General features: G+C 38.8%; 1 protein-coding gene across 4 annotated transcripts in view; it reads right to left on the bottom strand.

Moving 5' to 3' along the window:
- RFX4 (regulatory factor X4) overlaps window positions 1-19,385 on the bottom strand; it is an 86,400-nt gene that overhangs the window by 43,340 nt on the left and 23,675 nt on the right. For 3 of the 4 annotated variants that reach the window (XM_033057612.2, XM_033057611.1, XM_033057610.2), the window contains exons 3-4: window positions 16,438-16,498; window positions 10,246-10,369 (exon numbers count right to left, since the gene is read on the bottom strand). In XM_033057612.2, coding sequence (XP_032913503.1) covers window positions 10,246-10,369; window positions 16,438-16,498 — 185 coding nt within the window. Of the gene's footprint in view, window positions 1-10,245; window positions 10,399-16,437; window positions 16,499-19,385 lie in introns of those variants that run through there. The other variant, XM_033057613.2, reaches the window with a different exon arrangement.

Consider the following 19,385-nt stretch of genomic DNA (forward strand, 5'->3'; position numbering starts at 1 on the left):
CTCAGCACCTCAAAGGATTGAACCAGATTCTCACTGGGGTCTGCAGTAGGAGGAAAAGTTTTCTGCGAAAACAGTCATTCAAAAAGCCTGCAGTAAGCCTTGAAGATTTATTTGTGAAGGAGTTACTTCCTTTTAAAATTTGTAATCAATTTTAATTGTGTTTTTCTTATATAAAATGCTAAATGCTTCCTCTTTGGGGTGTAACACCAACTAATACTAAAGGAAAACAAGCCTGCAAGATGTAATATAACTGTTCAACTAGGAACAAAGTCCATTAAAATTGATTAAAGTCGATTACATAATATAGATTTTTTTCTCCATTAGCCATTTTGCCACCATGATAAATATTTAATCCTGATTGATGACTGAAAGCTTTGGAACATGTATTTAGATCAAAAGGTGCTATATAAATAAAGATATTACAATGTCACATATTCGAGCATTTCTTCAGCACTTTTGGGAGGTTTTAGCAAAGGTACAACCACCTTCCCTTAGTGCCATGTAAAAATTGACCTGTGCTGGTTTCCAAGAGCTTTGCATAAGGTGGCTGATGTCAAAAATGCAGCAAGACTCAGAGTCGCTAAGTTGTTCAGCTTTAATTTCTGGAGCAAAACTTCAGCAAACAGTAAAACACTTTTGTGGAGCTGTGAAAGTTCAGCCTAGCTGTTTGATAAATGAGCAGACAGGCAAGCAGCCCTTCTTTCTTTTTTTGTATGGATTCAATGAAGCCTGCCTAAAGAACACCACATGCTGTTCCAGCTACTGATCTAACATTCCGCAACATCTCAGCCTTCCAAATTCCCTTTAATTACACATTAATCCCACCCCTCTCTCTTTCATTTTCGGCAGACGGGGTTGGGGGCTCCACAAGGCTGTGGGAAAAAAGGCAGTGTTGAAGAACTACTTTTTGAGGATGGTTTTTTTTTTGGCTAGGGAATTTTTTTAAAGGTTGGTTGTGTTACTTTTTTATTGGTTTTTGGAGGAGGTTTTTTTGTGTCAGCTGTCTTTCAGAAAATACCATCCCTCTCCAAAAGCTGCTCTTACAGTACTTGACTTAATATTAGAGATGGTTTTACTCTATTTTTCCTTTTGGAACAGCATCAAACCATATTACTTTCAAGTCTTTCTAGTAGCAGTGAAGTGCTACAATGCACACTGTAAATGCTACTTTATGAACCATATGCTGTGGGAGTTACTGGGATTTAAATAAATCAGCCAATTTCTGCATACCAGGGCAGAGGTGATCAGGAAAAGAGAATAATAATGAGGCAGTTGATCAGATGATCCCTTTTTCTTTTCTTTGTTTCTTTTTCAAATCCAGTGCATTTGAAATGAGATACACTTCTCAGAATGTATCTTAAAAGCATGCATCACTTAAAACACTATTTCCCAGTAATTTACAAAAAAAACCCACCAAAACAAACAAACAAAAAAAATATCCAAAGAGAATAATCAAGCAAAGCTTAAGAAATATAGTCAGGGCATTTTTATCTAATGTCGCATATGTAAAATATAACACGGTATACTTACACCTAGGTGCTTGTACACATATGTGTGATTATTAATGTTTGTATTTGAAATAAAACACGTCAAGTACTAAAAGAACTCTCTGTTCATATAAATGCTTATATTCAGCTGTGCTTGTGCAAATCTCTGTGCAATGATACTGGTAAAGCAGGAAGATTACCGTGAAAGGGGAGAGGAAGTCAGATCAGGCAGGACAAAGTGGAGTTCACTGTGTGCTGAAATTAGTGGAAAAAGCAGAGACCCCAATATATGTTTTTTTAAAAAATTAAATCATTGTCAACCTGAAAAATCACTGCACAAATATGTCATTGTTGGTTTAATGTTTATTAACTTTTAAAGACTATAGACAAAATGTATTAATTTTACAATTGTGTGGGGAGGGCAGTGGGTTCTAATTGTCAGACATGAAAATCCAGGTTTGGATCTGAAAACCAAGTTGGATCATTTTCCTCCCATCACTGCAGTGAGATTTGCAAAAGCAAATTAATCAAGACCAGACCATGCAGTCTGAGCTGCTTTCTGAATGGAGAGTCCCTGTTCTCAAAGCAGTTCTGGCTTCTCAACAGAAACACTGGTAAAAAGGTCTCATGGGTGGTATCTAAGGCAATTTTGGAGTGAACAGATCTTTTATCGTTGTCCTTCAGTGGAGCTAAAATTTCATCTCACAATTCTCCAAAGTGACCATAATTCCAGCTGCCCTGTAAGATCTACTGAGTAAAAAGGTACAGGTTTTACATTTTCCAAGTGAAATTTCACCTAAGTTAAAAGGCAGCTTTGGCTGTTGGGCATTATTTTAGGCTACCTGGCTTTTTGGTTTTGAAACAGATGTAGACCAGGATTTTCACATGGAAATAGCTTCTGTCCCTACTACATTAGCCTGAGGAAAAAAACAATTCTTACAATTTTTTTTCTCCGTTACTGAACTTCAATGTGTCTTCCCTCTCAATTCTCTGTACTCTGCTAAAGACAGAAGATCTATGCCTTTCTTGATTAAAAACAATAATATTAAGAACTGCTTTATCATCTGATAAATGCCTACTGCATGAACTAGATGAATATAGAAGTCATTACATTATAAAACAACATATATATATAGTTTACACTTTTTCAGGGGACTAGAATATCCAGGTCACCATTTGTTTAACATGGCTGCAGACAATCTTGGCAAATGGCTTTTGGAATGTCTGTACAGGTAGAACACATGGGGAGATAATAGGATTTTTATCCTACTTCAGCTTTTTTAACCTAGCAGAGGTGTCTGAATAAATTTGAATTAAATATTTAGTCACTTGTATTTTTGGTCATTCTTAAGAGAATAAAAATGAAACGGGTTACTTGAGCATCCATGTAAAACACAGAAAGCTTTATGAGCAACAGCTAGAAAAATTCCTCCGTAAGGGTCTGTATTAGAGTCTGCACAACCTATTAACCTTAGGCACTGCAAACTGCAGGAGCTGTTCTGTTACCTACAAATGACTGCAAGGGTGCATTCCTTCAACCTGATTATTGCCAGCTGCCATTTCTTCCACTGCCTCTCTTCCCACATCTCCAGTGCTGTAACATTACAACACAAGCAGATCCAGGCTCAGCGTTAGAATGAGGAATTGCAGAATCACAGAATGGCTTGAGCTGGGAAGGACCTTAAAGATCATCTTATTCCAAACACTCTGCCATGGGCAGGTACATTCTGCTTTCATCACTACACTGTGACCCATCATTCCTCATCACATTCATTATCAAACTGTGAACTTTATGTTTCCCAACTATTCCATCTAAAATCATCTATGATATGTCAAAACAAATCAGGGAAAATAAATCTCGTAAAGCATCTTATGTGTCTGTCTACATGCAAACAACTAAGGATGGAAGAAACCAGAGATGTCTGAAGACTTCTAAAGTAACTTTTTCTACTTTCCTTTGTCAAAATATTAAATTTTACTCTGGTGCAACGGGCAGAGGATGGCTTTTAGAAGTCTTTTCCCTAGAAAAATATACATTTCTGGTTTTCAAAAGGCATGATCATTTTGTTAGTGTGCCTGACCTAGAGGGATGTTATTCTTCATTACTCATGTTCCTTTCTATTTAACATAATTCTAGCCTTGCTTCTAGAGTTCCACATAGTAGAGAAATAAGATCAAATTAAGTTGCAATCCAGCAATTGCACACTGCCAGAATGAGAAATGGATTACAGGCTCTGCACTCCCTAGCTTTATGAGATTCTAGAGAGATTCTAGAGAGATTCTACATGCTGTGGAATAAATTATCTTTCCTCCCATAACAGTTCTTCATAACAGGGCCTGGTTCTTTTTCTCTCAGTTCAGGTTTCAGGTCCCATATCTAGACAGCATGCTTTTCTTTTATGAAGTCAGATACAGAAGTTTTGTGTTTATTTACCAACTTCTATTGTGGTATCTCAGTCTTAATATTCCTTGCCACAGAATCAGCAAAGAAGTCAGTGATACCAAACATAGCTATATTCTCGAACAGCTATGCTTTCCTTATTCTCATTGCTGTGAGACACAAGCAATGCTAATGCTCTCAATCTTATAATGAAAGGGGTTTTTGGCTCATTTGTCTTTGACCCAGCACTTCCAGCTGGGTCGTTCCAGGGTTTCCTCAGCTGCTTCAGTGCTTTTCAAAATCGTGCTCTGAGACAGATGTTATTGTTAATACCTGTGTCAAGGGGTTCCTTACTGCTCAAAATGGCTTGGAGCTGATTCAACATCATATCGTCTTGAGGAAATGGTCAAGAAAATTTGCACCATTAAACATCCACTGATAGGAAAGAGCATAATCAAAGTGGTCCAAAACACCATTTCTGTCTTTCTCTTCTCTCCACCAAACTGTGTAAACAAAAGGAGAAGAGGCATGACTGTGTCTACACCTTCTCTACGCCTTGCTTGTTGACTTGCATAGCCAGGAGGGAAGACTGAATGTACAGGCTCAGTACTCTTGACTGCAGATCTGTTGTCTGTTAAGAATAAATACCCTTCCCATTTCTCCCCACTTACTTTCTTAAGTTTTGGGATAGGGCAGGTCTAGTTCTAGGATAAGAACTTGTTTCTAGCACTGATACAGCTCAACTGACACTGCAAAGCAAGGCAGAAAAACCTGCTGGCCTTTTCTCTAATGTCCATGCCCAACTTTGCCTAGTGTGGAGATTAGATTCTGAGAGGAGCTCCAACTGAACTGGACACTGCAATGAAGCTTGCCAGACCTCTCCTCAAATTTATCTACGCAAAACAATATCCTCCTTCAGCAGTTCCTCTGGCCAGACAGAATTCAGCCTAAGGCATGATCAAACAGATTACTGCATCCCAACAAAGCTGTGACCACAGAACGCTCTGCCTCAGATCCTTAGCTGAGCTACAGCCACTTTTGGTGTTGACTTGCTGAAGCCAAGCAGATCTAAAACCCTGCACAACTCACCCTGCTCTGTACTGGTGCCAGCACACTGTCTGCCATCACCCAGCCTATCTGTGGGAAAAGGCCCAGCGCCAGGATCCTTGCACTCTGGCAGACCCTGTGCTGTAAGCACAGCCTCTGGGATGTGTTGACAAGGCATGAGGTAAAGCAGTCCTGGGGCCACTCCATGCATAAGGCCTAACAGGAAGCCAGATGCTTGAAGTGGCAAAGGTGCTAAAAATCCCATTGTTCTAGGGCATTGAGAAAGGAAAAGTCACTCCAGAGAAACTGAGGTGTCCTCACTGATTTTCTTACTCCCCAAGCTCAAGAAGAAGGCAGCAGTCAGCAACCTGCAATAATACAAGAATCAGCTAAGTAGAGCCAAGGTAGCAAAGACCTTTCCAGCCACACTGCCAGATCATTGTTCCTCACACCACATGAAGTGCTTGATTCTGCAGGACTTGTGTTATTATGGGCTCATCAGAATTGGGAAGAAAATTTGTGCTGGTGGTAACTGTTCTTCAGACAGGAATCCTAGCTGTTCAAAAGGGATGAAGGAAAACCGGAGACTGCTCAGATAGCACTGACAGACTGATTTGGTGCAACAAGAGAAACCACATTCTCACATTTACATTGATTTTCCCCAGTTCTATTTTTGCATATAATGTTGTAGAAATTGCTCATAATAAAGCAAAGTGCTGTTTTAATCTATCAGAAGAGAGCACAAAGAGTAAATTTGGCTTTGTTATACCCATCACTATTGAGGCTACTTAAGAGTAAATTGAGAGTAAAGAAACAAAAAACAGATCTTCAGGAGAACTATCTCCTTACGAACAGCAGCAGGCAATTTCCTGATACGTGCATTTCAAGACAAAGACAAATCAGAATGAAATCACATCACAATGTCATTATCAAAGAGGCTTCAATAAAGGTCTTTTCTCTCATTTTCAAACTTTAAAATCATATCGTATGACAGCAAGAAACGATAAATCTTATTTATCCTAGTCATGCTTGGAGGACAGTCCTGCAAGCAAAACTTCTGGGCATAGAAACAGTGCATCGTGATGAAAAAGGAATCCGGCTGGTACAGCTTGTAGCTCCCTGGAGCAGAGTAAACTACTGGGAAAAAAAAGTTCTTTCCTAACCAATATTACAAGTCTATTGTGGACTTTGCCCTTTATCTAGTGAAATACATTCATTGGAATGTAATTTTCACTTACAGCAAAGCCATTCAGGGAGCAACAAAATTTGTGTGAGATGCATCCATGTTTAACCCCTTTAAGATGCCAAAATGATGTAAAGGGATCTCAGACAGGGGGAGAACCACCCCAAGAAGTGTCAGCAACCTTCGTCTTCCTTTTAAAATATTAATTTGTCATTACTTGTCAAAAGACATGGCAGGAAAGCCCCAAAAGAAAAGGTGGGGAGGGAGGGGGCGGGAGAAAAAGAAACCAGAAAAGGAAAGTATTTATCCTCCAGGGGGCACAGGGGAGCTGGGAAGAAGTCAGCTTCACGAGGAGGATGCAAAGCGGTTTCACCACAGGTCTCTCAGTGCTCTTGGGGAGAGATAAGCAGGGCACGGCAGGGGAATTAGCACTGCCCGGTAAATTTAAAGTGAACTGAGGACAGGGAGGATAGGAGAGATCGCTGCAGAAGAGGAAGGTTATATCTTCGAGGGTCCTAAGAAAACAGAGTCACAAAAGAAACAAGAACAAAAATCAGCGTTGGAAATAGAAGTGAAAGAGAAGCTCAAAAAACGTGCCAACCCAGCTAACAGCTGGGCAGAATGGCAGAGCCAGGAGAGCCTTATGGCACCCACCCCGGCACAATAGCTGCTGAGGGCTTTGGAAATGCTCAAAACGTAGCTGCTGCTTTTTTTATTCAGTAAAGGCCCTTACAAAGAATTATTTCGTTTTTGCAATTAAACTCAGTAAGAATGAGAAGTCAGTGTCATCATCCACCATAATTCTTTGCAAAATGTGTTAATAATCACCAGCATTTTATGTTAGCATGTTGCTCAGATAAAACCCAAAACAAACCAAATACATCTGCACAACCTTCCCTGCAGCAGGCAGGGGCAGACCTTTCAGCTGGAAACACCCTAAACTGCTCTCCAGAGCCCCAAGGTCCCAGAGCAGAGCCCAAGGAATTCACAGCACACGGCTGAGGGGCACAAGGCTGCCATCCTTTTCAAGTGACCTCAGCAACAGGGCTTTCACTCCTTCTGCCTGCAGACTAATTCACAGTCCAAACACGTTCACTGTGAGAGAGCATGTTCTCTTATGCAACATTTAATTGTTAATAACTCAGTGACACACCTGCCCTGCCTCACTGCACCTTCTTGCCTTCTCACCGGTTCCATGGAACAGTTTTACTTTTTCTGCCTTACTTTTCCATGAAATCAAAACATAGTATGCTTGGCTGTCTACAGTAAGGGCAGGAGTTTAACGCTGGACTCTGCACTTGATGCTGAACTGTAACCACCAAATTACAGGGCTATCCCTAATTACTATTTAGTTAAGGTATATATAAGAATGCTGGGTCCTGTCTTTAGCAGACAATAAAAAGTTCTGTAATGACAGACTAGGTAGCATAGCAGATTGACAAAGCTGGTTTAGATAAAACTGTCTGTAATTTTTGCATGTTAAATGAGTGAGTAAAACACTAAAACCTTGACTAACAAAATTACACTTCCCTTTGTCATATGAGAAATATGATACTAACATCCCATTAACAGCCATATTAGAGTATTCCTGAGTTTATATATTCTTTATGTGGCTTAGGAGTACAGGTTGCTTTTAAAAATGTGTTATTTATATCGTATTCCTGTTCTTTGCTCTTCTTGTTCCTTTAATTGGTATTAGCTTGGTTTCCTCAGAAAACAGTCTGTATTACTGTCTCTCTGTTAATCTCTTTATTCCCCAGACCAATTTTGTTTTCATTAATGCAATATTACAATGTTACTTATTACAGTTTGTTTTAATGTGCTGAATTCCACATCTCTTTCTAAAAACTACCAGTTTGTTAAAGAAAAATATTTAATATTTAACATTGCCTACAGAGCTAAAGTTAGGAGATTAATTATAAATTCAGCGTGGTCTACTGAATGGCAAACTGTTTACAATTTCACAGAACAACTAGCTCCTTTCTCTGGAGGAGATGACAGCTGCAGGGCTCCTGATGTTTCCCAATGAGGACAAACATGTCTAGGGTCTCTGTTGCAGCAGCTAAGTGCAGAATGCCTTAAATAGCACCTATTTCACTGCACCGCTTCAACTGCCTCCAAGGCATTTATGCAACCTTGCCAATATGGTATTTAAGTCACATGATAGCAAACATTGGCTAAAACTTCATACATGTATGTGCTCCAAAGGAGAAGCTGACTGCAAGCTGTTGAGAGAACGCAGATGTGCCTTGCAGACCTTTATACCTGTGCAGCATATTTTGTTAGCAGTAACAGGCTGGAAAGAATCAGTGGGGTCTGCTCAGGTTCTGCAGATGGAGAAGCTGGTTTCACTTCAATATTTGCCTCCCTGTTGTCTGAAGTTCCTGGACATAGCAGTGCAGAAGTGCCAGTTGCCAGATGCAGAAGTTATGGCCACCCAAAGCACTAGTGTGAAACAGTTCCATGATGACTGCGTAGGGCCTCCTTCCTCTCCACAAAAAAGGTAAAAAGTTTCATACAACACTGCTTCAGAACTCTTTTGCAACAGAGGAAAACATTTGGACCACAGCACATGAAAAACACATTGGAATGCCATGATTTCTTGGATGGAAGCCATAGTACCTGTCCTGCTACCTGTCTCCTACCAGTGAACAGGTCTATGTATGAGAGGCAGGAGAGAAGGGGGATGAAGTACTAAACAGTGTAACAAAACTGCCACATACTGATAAATGCTGAAATCCCTGGTAAATTTATGTTCTGTTGGGATAATTCTAGAATATTTACACCTTACAATTTATAGAAGTTTTTAGCAGCAGCAGTACCATTGTGTAAATTTGAGCCATGTTCCAAATGTGTGAGCCTGCATGAAATCTGTTTCTTATTTTCACTGTTCCTAAAATTACATGTTGCCACTATACTTATCACTTGATAGCAATAATATGTACAAAGAACAACTTCGTTCACAATTCTGCAGTGTATTTAAACAGAAACCTGACACAGAATCTACTGAGTTACGCAGGTCTTCAATACACAACAAACATAGCAATGTTACAACACGGCACACTTTATTTTCCTTGCCAAACTGCCTGTCTAAAGATGCACTGTAGAAAATGTCACCTCATTAAATACATCCTTCACCTACTCTTTAGACAGGCACTTACCCTAGAAACATTTTTCTTTCATTGAATACCCAGAACTTCTATAGAGCAAATGTTGCAAACACTAAAAGAGAACAGCTTGCAAGACAATGGGCTTCAGATTCATGCTTGCAAGCATTTCAAAAACAGTGGCAAACTCTACGCTTTGTTTTTTTTCACAGCCCTACAGGTTTTAAAGGCCTCTGACATTCTATGGTAGAGTTTCAGTTTTAAATATCATCCTGTTTTTCACGGAGAGGAAAATATCACCTGATCAGCAAATCCAAAATACAAACTTTATGTACCCTTCTAGCCAGCTATTAACATCTACCAGTGTAGAGCTTTACTGCTCACACCCAGATGATGCACAGCTATGTCTGTGCTAGGAGTGCATCGCCACTGTGAATCTGGAGTTAACCAGAGTGGCTCTTACTGGAGCAGGATTGGAAAGGGAAGCATGAGGAATCACAGCGAAAAGATAACTTGGATAGCTTGGCAGCCTGTACTTGCAGTGCACACAAAAGGAGCTAGATGCTTTCTGAACTTTCGTATCTGGAGACTTTGTACTCCACCACGTGAATTTACCACATCATTTGATATCATTAATTCAGGGATCTTCATATCATGCTTGCAAGAACAGCATAGACATACTCCAGAATTCGATTTTATCCTTCTGTTTTTAAAAATTATACATTTGTTTAAGCAGTGCAGGTCATAATGCAGATGTGTTTACACTGGTTTGTATGCAACTTCCAATCCCATTTTAGCTGCCAATTTTTTGTACCTTATAACCATCAGCTAGGCTGGGGATTGACATACTCTGGAGCCTAGCCATGGTAAGAAATTATTCCAACCATCAAAATACTTACAATCTTAGCCTTTGTGCAATAACTTGGATACACAATAGATTTCATTCATATACCTCTGTCTCTAACAGTAAAAGATTTCAATAATACAAATTCACCTGAACCAGATGAGATTTTAAGGTGTCATACTGTAGTTTAGACTTACCTTCCCAAAGCTGGCAGCATTAACAGGTTGTGTGTCGTTTTTCTCACAGAAATCCAAGTAATGCATGTAGAGAGCGCTTCGAGGAATGCAAACACCTTCTGCAATCTCATAGTTCTCCTCCAACCTTAAAAAGCAAATGTCAAACAGAGACAACTGCAAGTATGTTGGATGTCCTGTATGGTAAACAGTATACAAAGCTTCACCTTCTAAGACCAAACATTCAGACTTCCTTTTGTCTACTAAATTTTGTCTGCTTCGTTCCTAAGTGCTCCTTCCAATTAATTCCCATAATATTTACCTAATTCATTTGGTTCACACTTGCTACCAAAACCACAAGCTGTGAGTTCCCAGCAATCTGTTATACCCTGAAAGTGTCCTATAGTAAACAAATATATGTACAACTATGAACCAATAAATATTCACTGAGGGGAAGCATTCTCTCCTTCTTTACAGAACACATAATCTTTGGTTCATGACACTCTTGTCACTCCTGCCCAGCTGCAAAACTGCTTACCTTGAGGAAGCAGGTGTGGCTAAAGCAAATAATTTGCTAATGCTCAAGAGTGTCTACAAAATCTTATTGTGTAATATTTTCTAGCTATTGTTTATGGGCAAAGAAAAAAAAAACACAAAGGAAGCCACAATCTGAGTACAATGCTGAAAAAACCCAATGAAATAACATCTTCTTCTACCTTTTAGAAACTATCCTTATTTTTTTATACATGCAAATATACAACTATAAAATTTTAAATTATATGTCAAATATATGAGCAAGCATATGCTTCATCTTTAAAGCTTGAAATTGGTCTCAATATAAATCTATAGATTAGAAGAAACATTCCTTTGAAATGCCATTTTTATGATTGCTGACCCAAAACTGTTCAAGAGATACTTACATACACACGTAAAATTAAACCATAATTAATCTTATAATTGGTGGTGTCAGTCATAGGCACCTACAGTCACGTGTGCTTGTCTGCCTTGCTGGGTAAGGGAAGAAGCTAGGTGCAACTTCCTCTTAATTGCATTAAGAAACAAATATATATTCTCAAAAAAACTCCTGTTTCACATCAGATAATCACCTGCCATTTGATAGCAGTAGAGCATCTTCCAAATACCTTGTTTCTCTCCTTCATTGCCTTTTTAAGGATCTACCTACCTTCCATTTCAGTTATCGTGATCATTTGTGACTGAAAACTATTTTAATAAGATATCCGGATAGATGAATGGAATCAGTTTGTACGGGCAACATCTATTCTTCCCTGGTTTCTACAGAAATATCATCATGGCATCTTTCCTCAATTTCATAGTGCTCTAACAAAACCTCCTTTCAAAACCTGGAGAGTTCGTTTGTATACTATAGCTGCTAATTGGAATGTCAGCTTCCGTGACCAAGACAGGACAGAAAGAAAAGCAGTTAATTATTTCTCTTCATATCTGATGAATTTTTCTCTTTTTCTCCTCTCTTTCACAGAGAGTCATTAGTCTGACACTGAACAATGCCCCATTATACCTGAACTTTTTTTTAATGATCAAAAACCCATCTTGCTCCACTTCTTTTATTTTCTCGTCTTTTATTTAACAACTTTATCATATTTTGAATCCAGCTTCATTCTACAGTATTGTAGAAAAATAATGAATGCAATCTCCTACCTAACAAACCATTATCAGTTATAAAACATACATATATGTATAAACACTTTATATAGTGTTGTAATAAAGCCATGTGAAATCCAGTAGCTCACAATGAGACCTTTTGTACCCTCACAGTATAGGAATAAAGCCCCTAATCCTTCCACAGGAATGACAATTTTATCTGTCCTATTACTGAATTACTACTGCTTCTCTCCACATACACTTACATAGTTCTAGATTAAATGAGATTATTCAATAGCAGAGTCACATCTGTAGTGTTGTAACAGATTTTTTTAATATCTCAAGACCACAGAACAACTGTGATGTTAACCAATGTTAAGCACAAAGAAGATTCTAGAACAGATTAATTTTCATGGAATGTAACAACATACAAGAAGTATAAATCTGAGGTGAATTAATTCCCAGTATGAGCAATAGCTATGCTTTACCTGCTTTTTAAAAATACTTCATATAAATGTTGCAGAAAATAGAAAAAAAATCGTTGACTTTACCTTCAAAATACTGTTGTTATTCTATATGGTATATAGAGTACCTACACTGTAAACCAGCAAATTGTATGGGATTAGGTTGTCTGTATTTTGAATAATTCTGTGTTTGGGGAAGTAAACACACACACCCCAAAATGAAGCAAAGTTTCACACTTGCACCTTTGTCAACCAGTTCACCACTGAAAGAAACATGAACATTTTAGAGCGAAGCTATAGCTTTACAGATGACAATGAGCACAGGAACATGGGATAAGCACAGAATACCAGGTATTGCTATATTCATGCCTTAACAGTTAGATTCAAGCTTGTGTAGTTTCCCAAATTATGATGTATTTGGCAGTTTCCTCAATTATTATGTATTTGGCAGTAATGCTACATTCACCAGGCCTTTCACTTCATTTTGTGTCATCAACAAAACAAAACAAAAGCATCATTCCTGTTTCCAGGAAAAGGCTATTTAGCCAGGCTAACAGTCATCCAGACACGATTCTTGGCTTCTTCAGCTGTTCTTCATCCTCCACATTTAAAATGTTCAACATATTTCACCTTTGGAGAGGCACAAGCATTAAGGATATCTCCCCAGGGGATTGATATAATTTGGTCTTTACAGCAAGATTCCAGACAAGGAATAACTAATAAAGCTGATGGCAATATGAATCATGTGACAAAAAGTACATATATCCCTTATGCCTTTGCTATGCTTTCCCTACTGCTTTCTTCCTCAGTTTCTGTTTTTCAACGCTTTGTCACCTTCACTAGCTCTAAATGGTAACACCTAAGAGTAAAAACATTACCAGTTTTAATTTGGCAGACACCAGATGCTGCAGAAAATTGTGAGGTTTCCATTTGCCAGAACAAGGACAGGTTGGTATTATATCCTGAAAACTGGTCAATAATTTACCCCAAAAATTCCACCTCCTGAGTCCAGCCCAAAGATTGTTGTTAGAAGGCAGGACACATGCTTGCCCAAGGAACACTCAGATACATTTTTTAGTCTTCCCTGTGTGCAAATACTTGGTGTGAAGCCTGATGTTCTGCTTTTGGCTGGGAAAGGGTTATATTTTTTTCCTAGTGGCTGGTACTGTGCTGTGTTTTGGGTTTAGTATGACAGTAATGTTGATAACCCTTTCAGGTATTGCTGAGTTGCACTTACCCAAGTCAAGGACTCTCCAGTCTCCCCGATGGTGTCAGAGAGGAGCTTCACAAGAAGCTGGGGGTGCCCACAAGCAGACCAGCTGACCCAAACAGACCAAAGGAATATTCCATACCATGAAACATCATACCCAGTAAATAATCTGGGGGGAGCTGGCAGTGAGGTGCTGATCACTGATCAGGACTGGGCTTCAGCGGGTGGTGCGCAACTGTATTGTGCAGTACTTGTTTTTTCTTGGATTTTATTACTCTTTTTCCTTTTCATTGGCACTACTACTACTACTACTATTATTATTATTATTATTATTATTATTATTATTATTATTATTATTTTATTTAATTATTCATCTGTCCTTATCTCAGCCTATGGGTTTTACCTCTTTCCAACTTTCCTCCCCATCCTAGTGAGAGAAGGCAAGGGGAAGGAGTGAGAGAGCAGCTGTGTGGTACTTACATGTTGGCTGAGGTTTAGCCACCACACCTGAGCAAGCAAAACTGTACAACATGTGAAGCTACACCTCCAGGAAGCACTCTGTGTAGCAATTCTACAGTGCTGATCACAACAGTTTACCAATCCCTGCGATGCTGGTTGCTACTGCAGTACAAACAACCCAAGGCTAATGTGGCTGGCTTTCCAGAACAGTGGAAACTGCACATCTGCACTCAAAATAAGCTTGCTGCTTTGGCAGTTTGACCCTAACTTTTGAGCTTCTCATTTTATTTAGCATATCAATTTCTCCAGGAAATATCAATTCAAAGCTGCAGTACATATGTTGAGGAGTATATAGAAACTCCCAGGAAACTGTTCCATAGGTATGGCTAGTAAGATGGGAGACTTTTTACCTACATGACTGTTAATAAATTCAGTCAATTGTATAATTCAGTTTGACAGCAGCTAAAGATTTTAAACATAAAAACTTCTTTGCTTTCTGTTACCTCATGGAATTTTGGGTGAAAAATGAATGGAGGAAATTGCAGATGCTCTGGAAGACTCAAAGGGGAGAATATTTGACCTACCTCAACACGTAAGAAATACTATACAACAGACAGGTAGCAAGCCAGCACACTAGCAAGAGAGAAGGGAAGAAGTTGCAAGCAGCCTTTTCAGAACCAAAATTCTAGGATTCTACTGCAAACACTGCTGAATGAGCATTAGTGTGCACACTACATTCCAGCAGCACTCAATATCCCAGGAGTTTAGGGATTTACTAACCTTTATGACTGACGAAGCTTGAAAGTATTTGGCAAAAGACTGTTTACAGTATTTGCATGTGTTCTGTTGGGAACAGTATTGCTGGATGTTCTAATTAATGCTGCCTTCTTGGCTACAACATTATTTGCTCCTGTGGAAAAGGCTCTTAACTGTCTTCACTGCAAAATAAACACTGCTGTGAATCTGGGACTAGTAAGATCTGCTTGCAATTTTGTTTTAGCTAGATAGTTCTTTATTATTCTGTATGAACTGTGTGAAAGCGCTGGGAATGAATAATGAAAAATATGATGATTCATTATTATTTTAATAATTTTGTCTCTGTCTGTAGTTACTCCTTTTCTTGAGTATCTTCTAATGAAAAGTCATTCACTTTTCTTGAACTTCTGAAAAACAGGACTTTTATGATACAAATAGGTACAAAGAAACAATAGCTCAGAACTAAATGCCTTTATTTATATTTGCCAATCTCATTATTTGCATTGAAAGTGTCTGTAAGTTTCTGAATACTGGTAGCAACCCATTTAAAATCAACTCATAGGTCTTGAGGTTTTTTAGCCTAAAAATCTCACCAATCAACTTTAAAAAGCAAATATAGAAGAAATAATCCAAATCATCTTTATGCATATTTCACAAGAATTATGTAATTTCACAGGCAGAAAAATGGAGTAAAATACACTGAATTTTTTTACTGTTTTTTTTTTAGTGAAATCTCCCAAGAGACTGACAGAAGCAGAGAAGGAAGTTTGCTAACATTTTGCTTTTGAAAACTCACATTTTTAACCAATAATCTTATCATTTAATCCAGAAAGTAAAAGAAGTACTTCAGGTACTTATGGATAAAGTAAAGACCTCTCTTTAAAAAGGTTTAAAATGAGCTAAAGACTATGGGATTTCAGGTAAGCATGTTCAGAGGCTTCTCTGTAACAGAGCTCTGTTCTGCCTGATACATGAAACCTCTTAAAAGATATTTGATCACTTACAGTATTAAGAAATCTAAACAAGAATTAAAACCTAAATTGAAGGAAAAGTCAACAAAAGCCCAAGAGATGACCTATAGCAAGGGATATCAGAATTACAGGCATGCATTAAAGAATGTGCAGACTAAAATACTGCTGCAAATCACAGCGAACAGCACTGGTTTATTTTTTATAGCACTGTAGACTAATGCTCAAACTATCCTCTTTCTCTTCCTAATTACCCTTCCTTTTTTTTTCTCACTAGCTTTGCAAGGGGATTTTGACAAATTAATCAAACCTCAAACTCTTTCCTTTTGTTGTCTTCTACATTAAATTACAGAGATTTCATGTCAGTTAAACAGTTGGTAAGGGTGGGCTTCATCAGACGCTGAAACAAACGTGAGTCTTCAAAAAAAACCTCAGTACTAGTTTTCTTTTTGTAATAAATGTAACAATGATGACAAACCACAGATAATCAGCTGGCAAGGTGGCAAATAAAAAGGCTAAGTAGATTTTCTAAAGTGTATCAGAAGTTTCCTCTGTTCAAACAAATCCTGTAAGACATTTGTTGAGAAATGCTGTACAGGTTACAAACAGGCACATTAAAGACTTACAGTGAAAGTATCTTTAGAACTCTAAGACTAACAAAAGCTCTATTCCTTCATCTGGAAAGCACATAAGAAAAAACACTAATAGATTTTTTTTATTTTCTTAAAAGGCATCTTACCATTGCAGTGTAGCTGGAGTAGAATGCGGTTTTGATGCTCTATTATTTTCTTTTTCCTCATCTGTTAAGAAACAAACAAAAAAACCTATGTAATTTCATCAGGAATTCATGAACTATTTTTTAAAAAGAAATAATTTTTGAATAGCGAGAATTTTTTTAAAACTAATTAAAATATTTTTTTAAAAAATTTAAATGTTGGTCAAGTGCCAAAGCTTTCTCAAAATTTCAGCTAAATTTTAGAAATGTAAATAATGATGTTCTCTAAACTACCATCTGTAGATACTGCTTAAGGCAGTAAAACCTGTAAATATCACTGATAACAGGAGCAGAGTGGTACTTAGGAATATTGACATTGAAAAGGATAAATTTATATGGAAAAAAAGCAACTCTTAGATCTCTACCAGCATGTAGACAGTTTCACTCACTATAAGGGAACTGTTGCCTTACACTAGTTTTATATTAGATAAGGCATTTAAATAAATGGGGTACATCCACTGTTTGATCCTAACATAAGGTAAGTATTAGATGTTTATAAATTTACAGAGATTAATTCTGAATGAGAAGAAATTTATAGCTGGTAATATACTTTATTCATTTTGAGGTCATTTCTCTGATAATTTTCCCCATTAATTGTTCCTAAGGCAACTTTAATTTGCTGACTTTCCAAAAATTTGGATAAAAGATGACTAAAGAAAAAGGTAATTAAAACAAAACTACAAATATTGGATTCTTCCTAGTTTGTACTTGTTCTTTTGAAACAATTTAGAAATACATATAGAATGACACTGACTAAATCGTGTTTTGTTAAACATATAAAACATTCCTGGGTGAAAACTGAGTGGTGCACAAGCAGCAGCTCCAGAAGGCTATTCTTCGGCAAACTGTGTTGTATCAAACCCATTTGGCGATTTTTAACACCTTTGTCCCCGATGGAAGCATCCAGCATAGATGACTTTGATGCCTAAACAATAAGGTAAACCCGTACACCAGGCTGCAAGTGGCATTTCTTCATGTGGTTAACTTTTAGAAGTTACTGAAGCGAGCCTTTAGGATGTCGGATCTAGGGGAGCCGGGCTATCTCCTCTGCCCGTCAGACCTTTTTGTGCCGTGCCACGCACACAAATGCATAACAGATAACGCACCCCAGCTTGGAAGGCTGTGTGCAGCCCTCATCCCCAGGATTTCCAGCCGTGCCCACGGGAAGCTGTGCCAGCCGAACACCCTTTATCCCCGAGCGCCCGGCAATCCCGGAGCGCAGCTCCCCGCGGACCCCCGGCGCAGCCCCGCCTGCATCTGCATCACAATGGGCCCCTAATTATTGGGCCGCACACTCCCTCCCTGCCTTTCAGGACCCGCTTTTATTCAGCGCACAGCACCAACGTACACATCCCAAATCACTTTTAAATTGGGGGTTTCGCTTGTTTTTCCTGCGCGGGCGGCCGGCGTGCAGCGAGCCCGGGCACACGCCGGGTGCCGAGCGGCCCCGCACGCACGGGGAGCTGCCATGGGATGGCTTCCACCTGCGGAAGGTGGCGGAATTCCCCTCTGGATACGTGGCAGACATCGAACATCAAGTCGATAAGTTACACAGTATCTCCACACCCTTTCCTTCCTCCCCCCGCCAGCTGTTTTTCACTGGCGTTAAGAGTGAGCTGCTGTGAGCACCTCACAATTCCTCACACTTCACGCCAGCCGCGCTCAGCTCCTCCCACGTAAGGATTTGCTGTAACAGCACAAACTAGGATTAAGTCATAAACTGCAATTTGTGTCTCCTTCCTCAGGTATATTTGCTTCCTGGACATCCTTCTTCAAGACTCCTCAGCACCCTCCCCGAACTGTCCCTTAAAACAAGAAGGAGAATGATGGACTTGAACTGTAACTCAGAAAATTTCTTTCAGCATTAATTTCCATTGAACAGCTGGATTTTCAACAAAGCTAAATTTTTCACAGAGTTTGCGCTTGTCACCCCAAAGTCAATTCTCTGTGCAAGAAAATAGTGCAACTTTGTTTTCTGCCAATGGACCAGCTGTCAGCCAAACTTTTGCTTTTCTGTTAAAAAGATGGAAAGGATTGCAGATGGTGCAGGAATAGATGGGACCTAGAAATACAAACTTTCAGTATTATATATACAGGCTCTTAATTCTACCTTGTCTACTTTAACAATACAATCTCATCAGCTAATTGACTAACAGAAAATAATAAATATCCCTATACTTTATATTTTAGCTGGCAGCAGGGCACCTAATGGTGTCTATATAAAGCAGAGAATGTTTAACCCTTTTGACTCAGGTCTGATACTGATCACTTTGTCTAGCATGAAAGAGGGAAGAAAAAACAGCATTTCTTACTTTTTGGCCTACCATTTTATCAATTCACATCAAAACAACACTGTAGATCAAAACAAAGTCATACCTTTCAAAATTCAATACTTTTAAAATCCAAACCATTTTGTAGGAAAAGGAAATAAAGTCACTGAAAAGAAGTCCTGCTTCGAGGCACTGTCAAAAAAAAGACTGACGATTCTTCTGTGACAAATCCAAAAGGTCTTGAAGTCACAAGGAAAAATACTGTTCAATTCACAGTTGCAGAGGTTCACACACAGCACCTCAGGGAGAAACACATCTAGTGTGCTCACTCCACAGCCAGTAAGAGGACTACCAACATCCCAAGGAAAGGTGTCTGCAAGGTACCTGATTAGGTGGAAAACCTGGTACTCATCCCAAACTGAATGCAGATAACAGCTTAGACAATTGCAAGTAAAACTCTCAGCATAGAAGGGGCCTTCAAATATAATAAAACCAGGAATCAACAGTGTTCCAGAAAAACAGCAGTTGTTGGCTCCCAGAAATACCAGAGAATCCTTATGTGCCAAACTCCATGGAAGTTTCTTTGCCAACTGCTCTATCTTACTTCCAAAATTCTGTTTCAAAGCCACTCAAGTAGAGTCC

This window comes from Catharus ustulatus, chromosome 4 (genome assembly GCF_009819885.2).
Source record: "Catharus ustulatus isolate bCatUst1 chromosome 4, bCatUst1.pri.v2, whole genome shotgun sequence".
Lineage (NCBI taxonomy): Eukaryota > Metazoa > Chordata > Aves > Passeriformes > Turdidae > Catharus > Catharus ustulatus.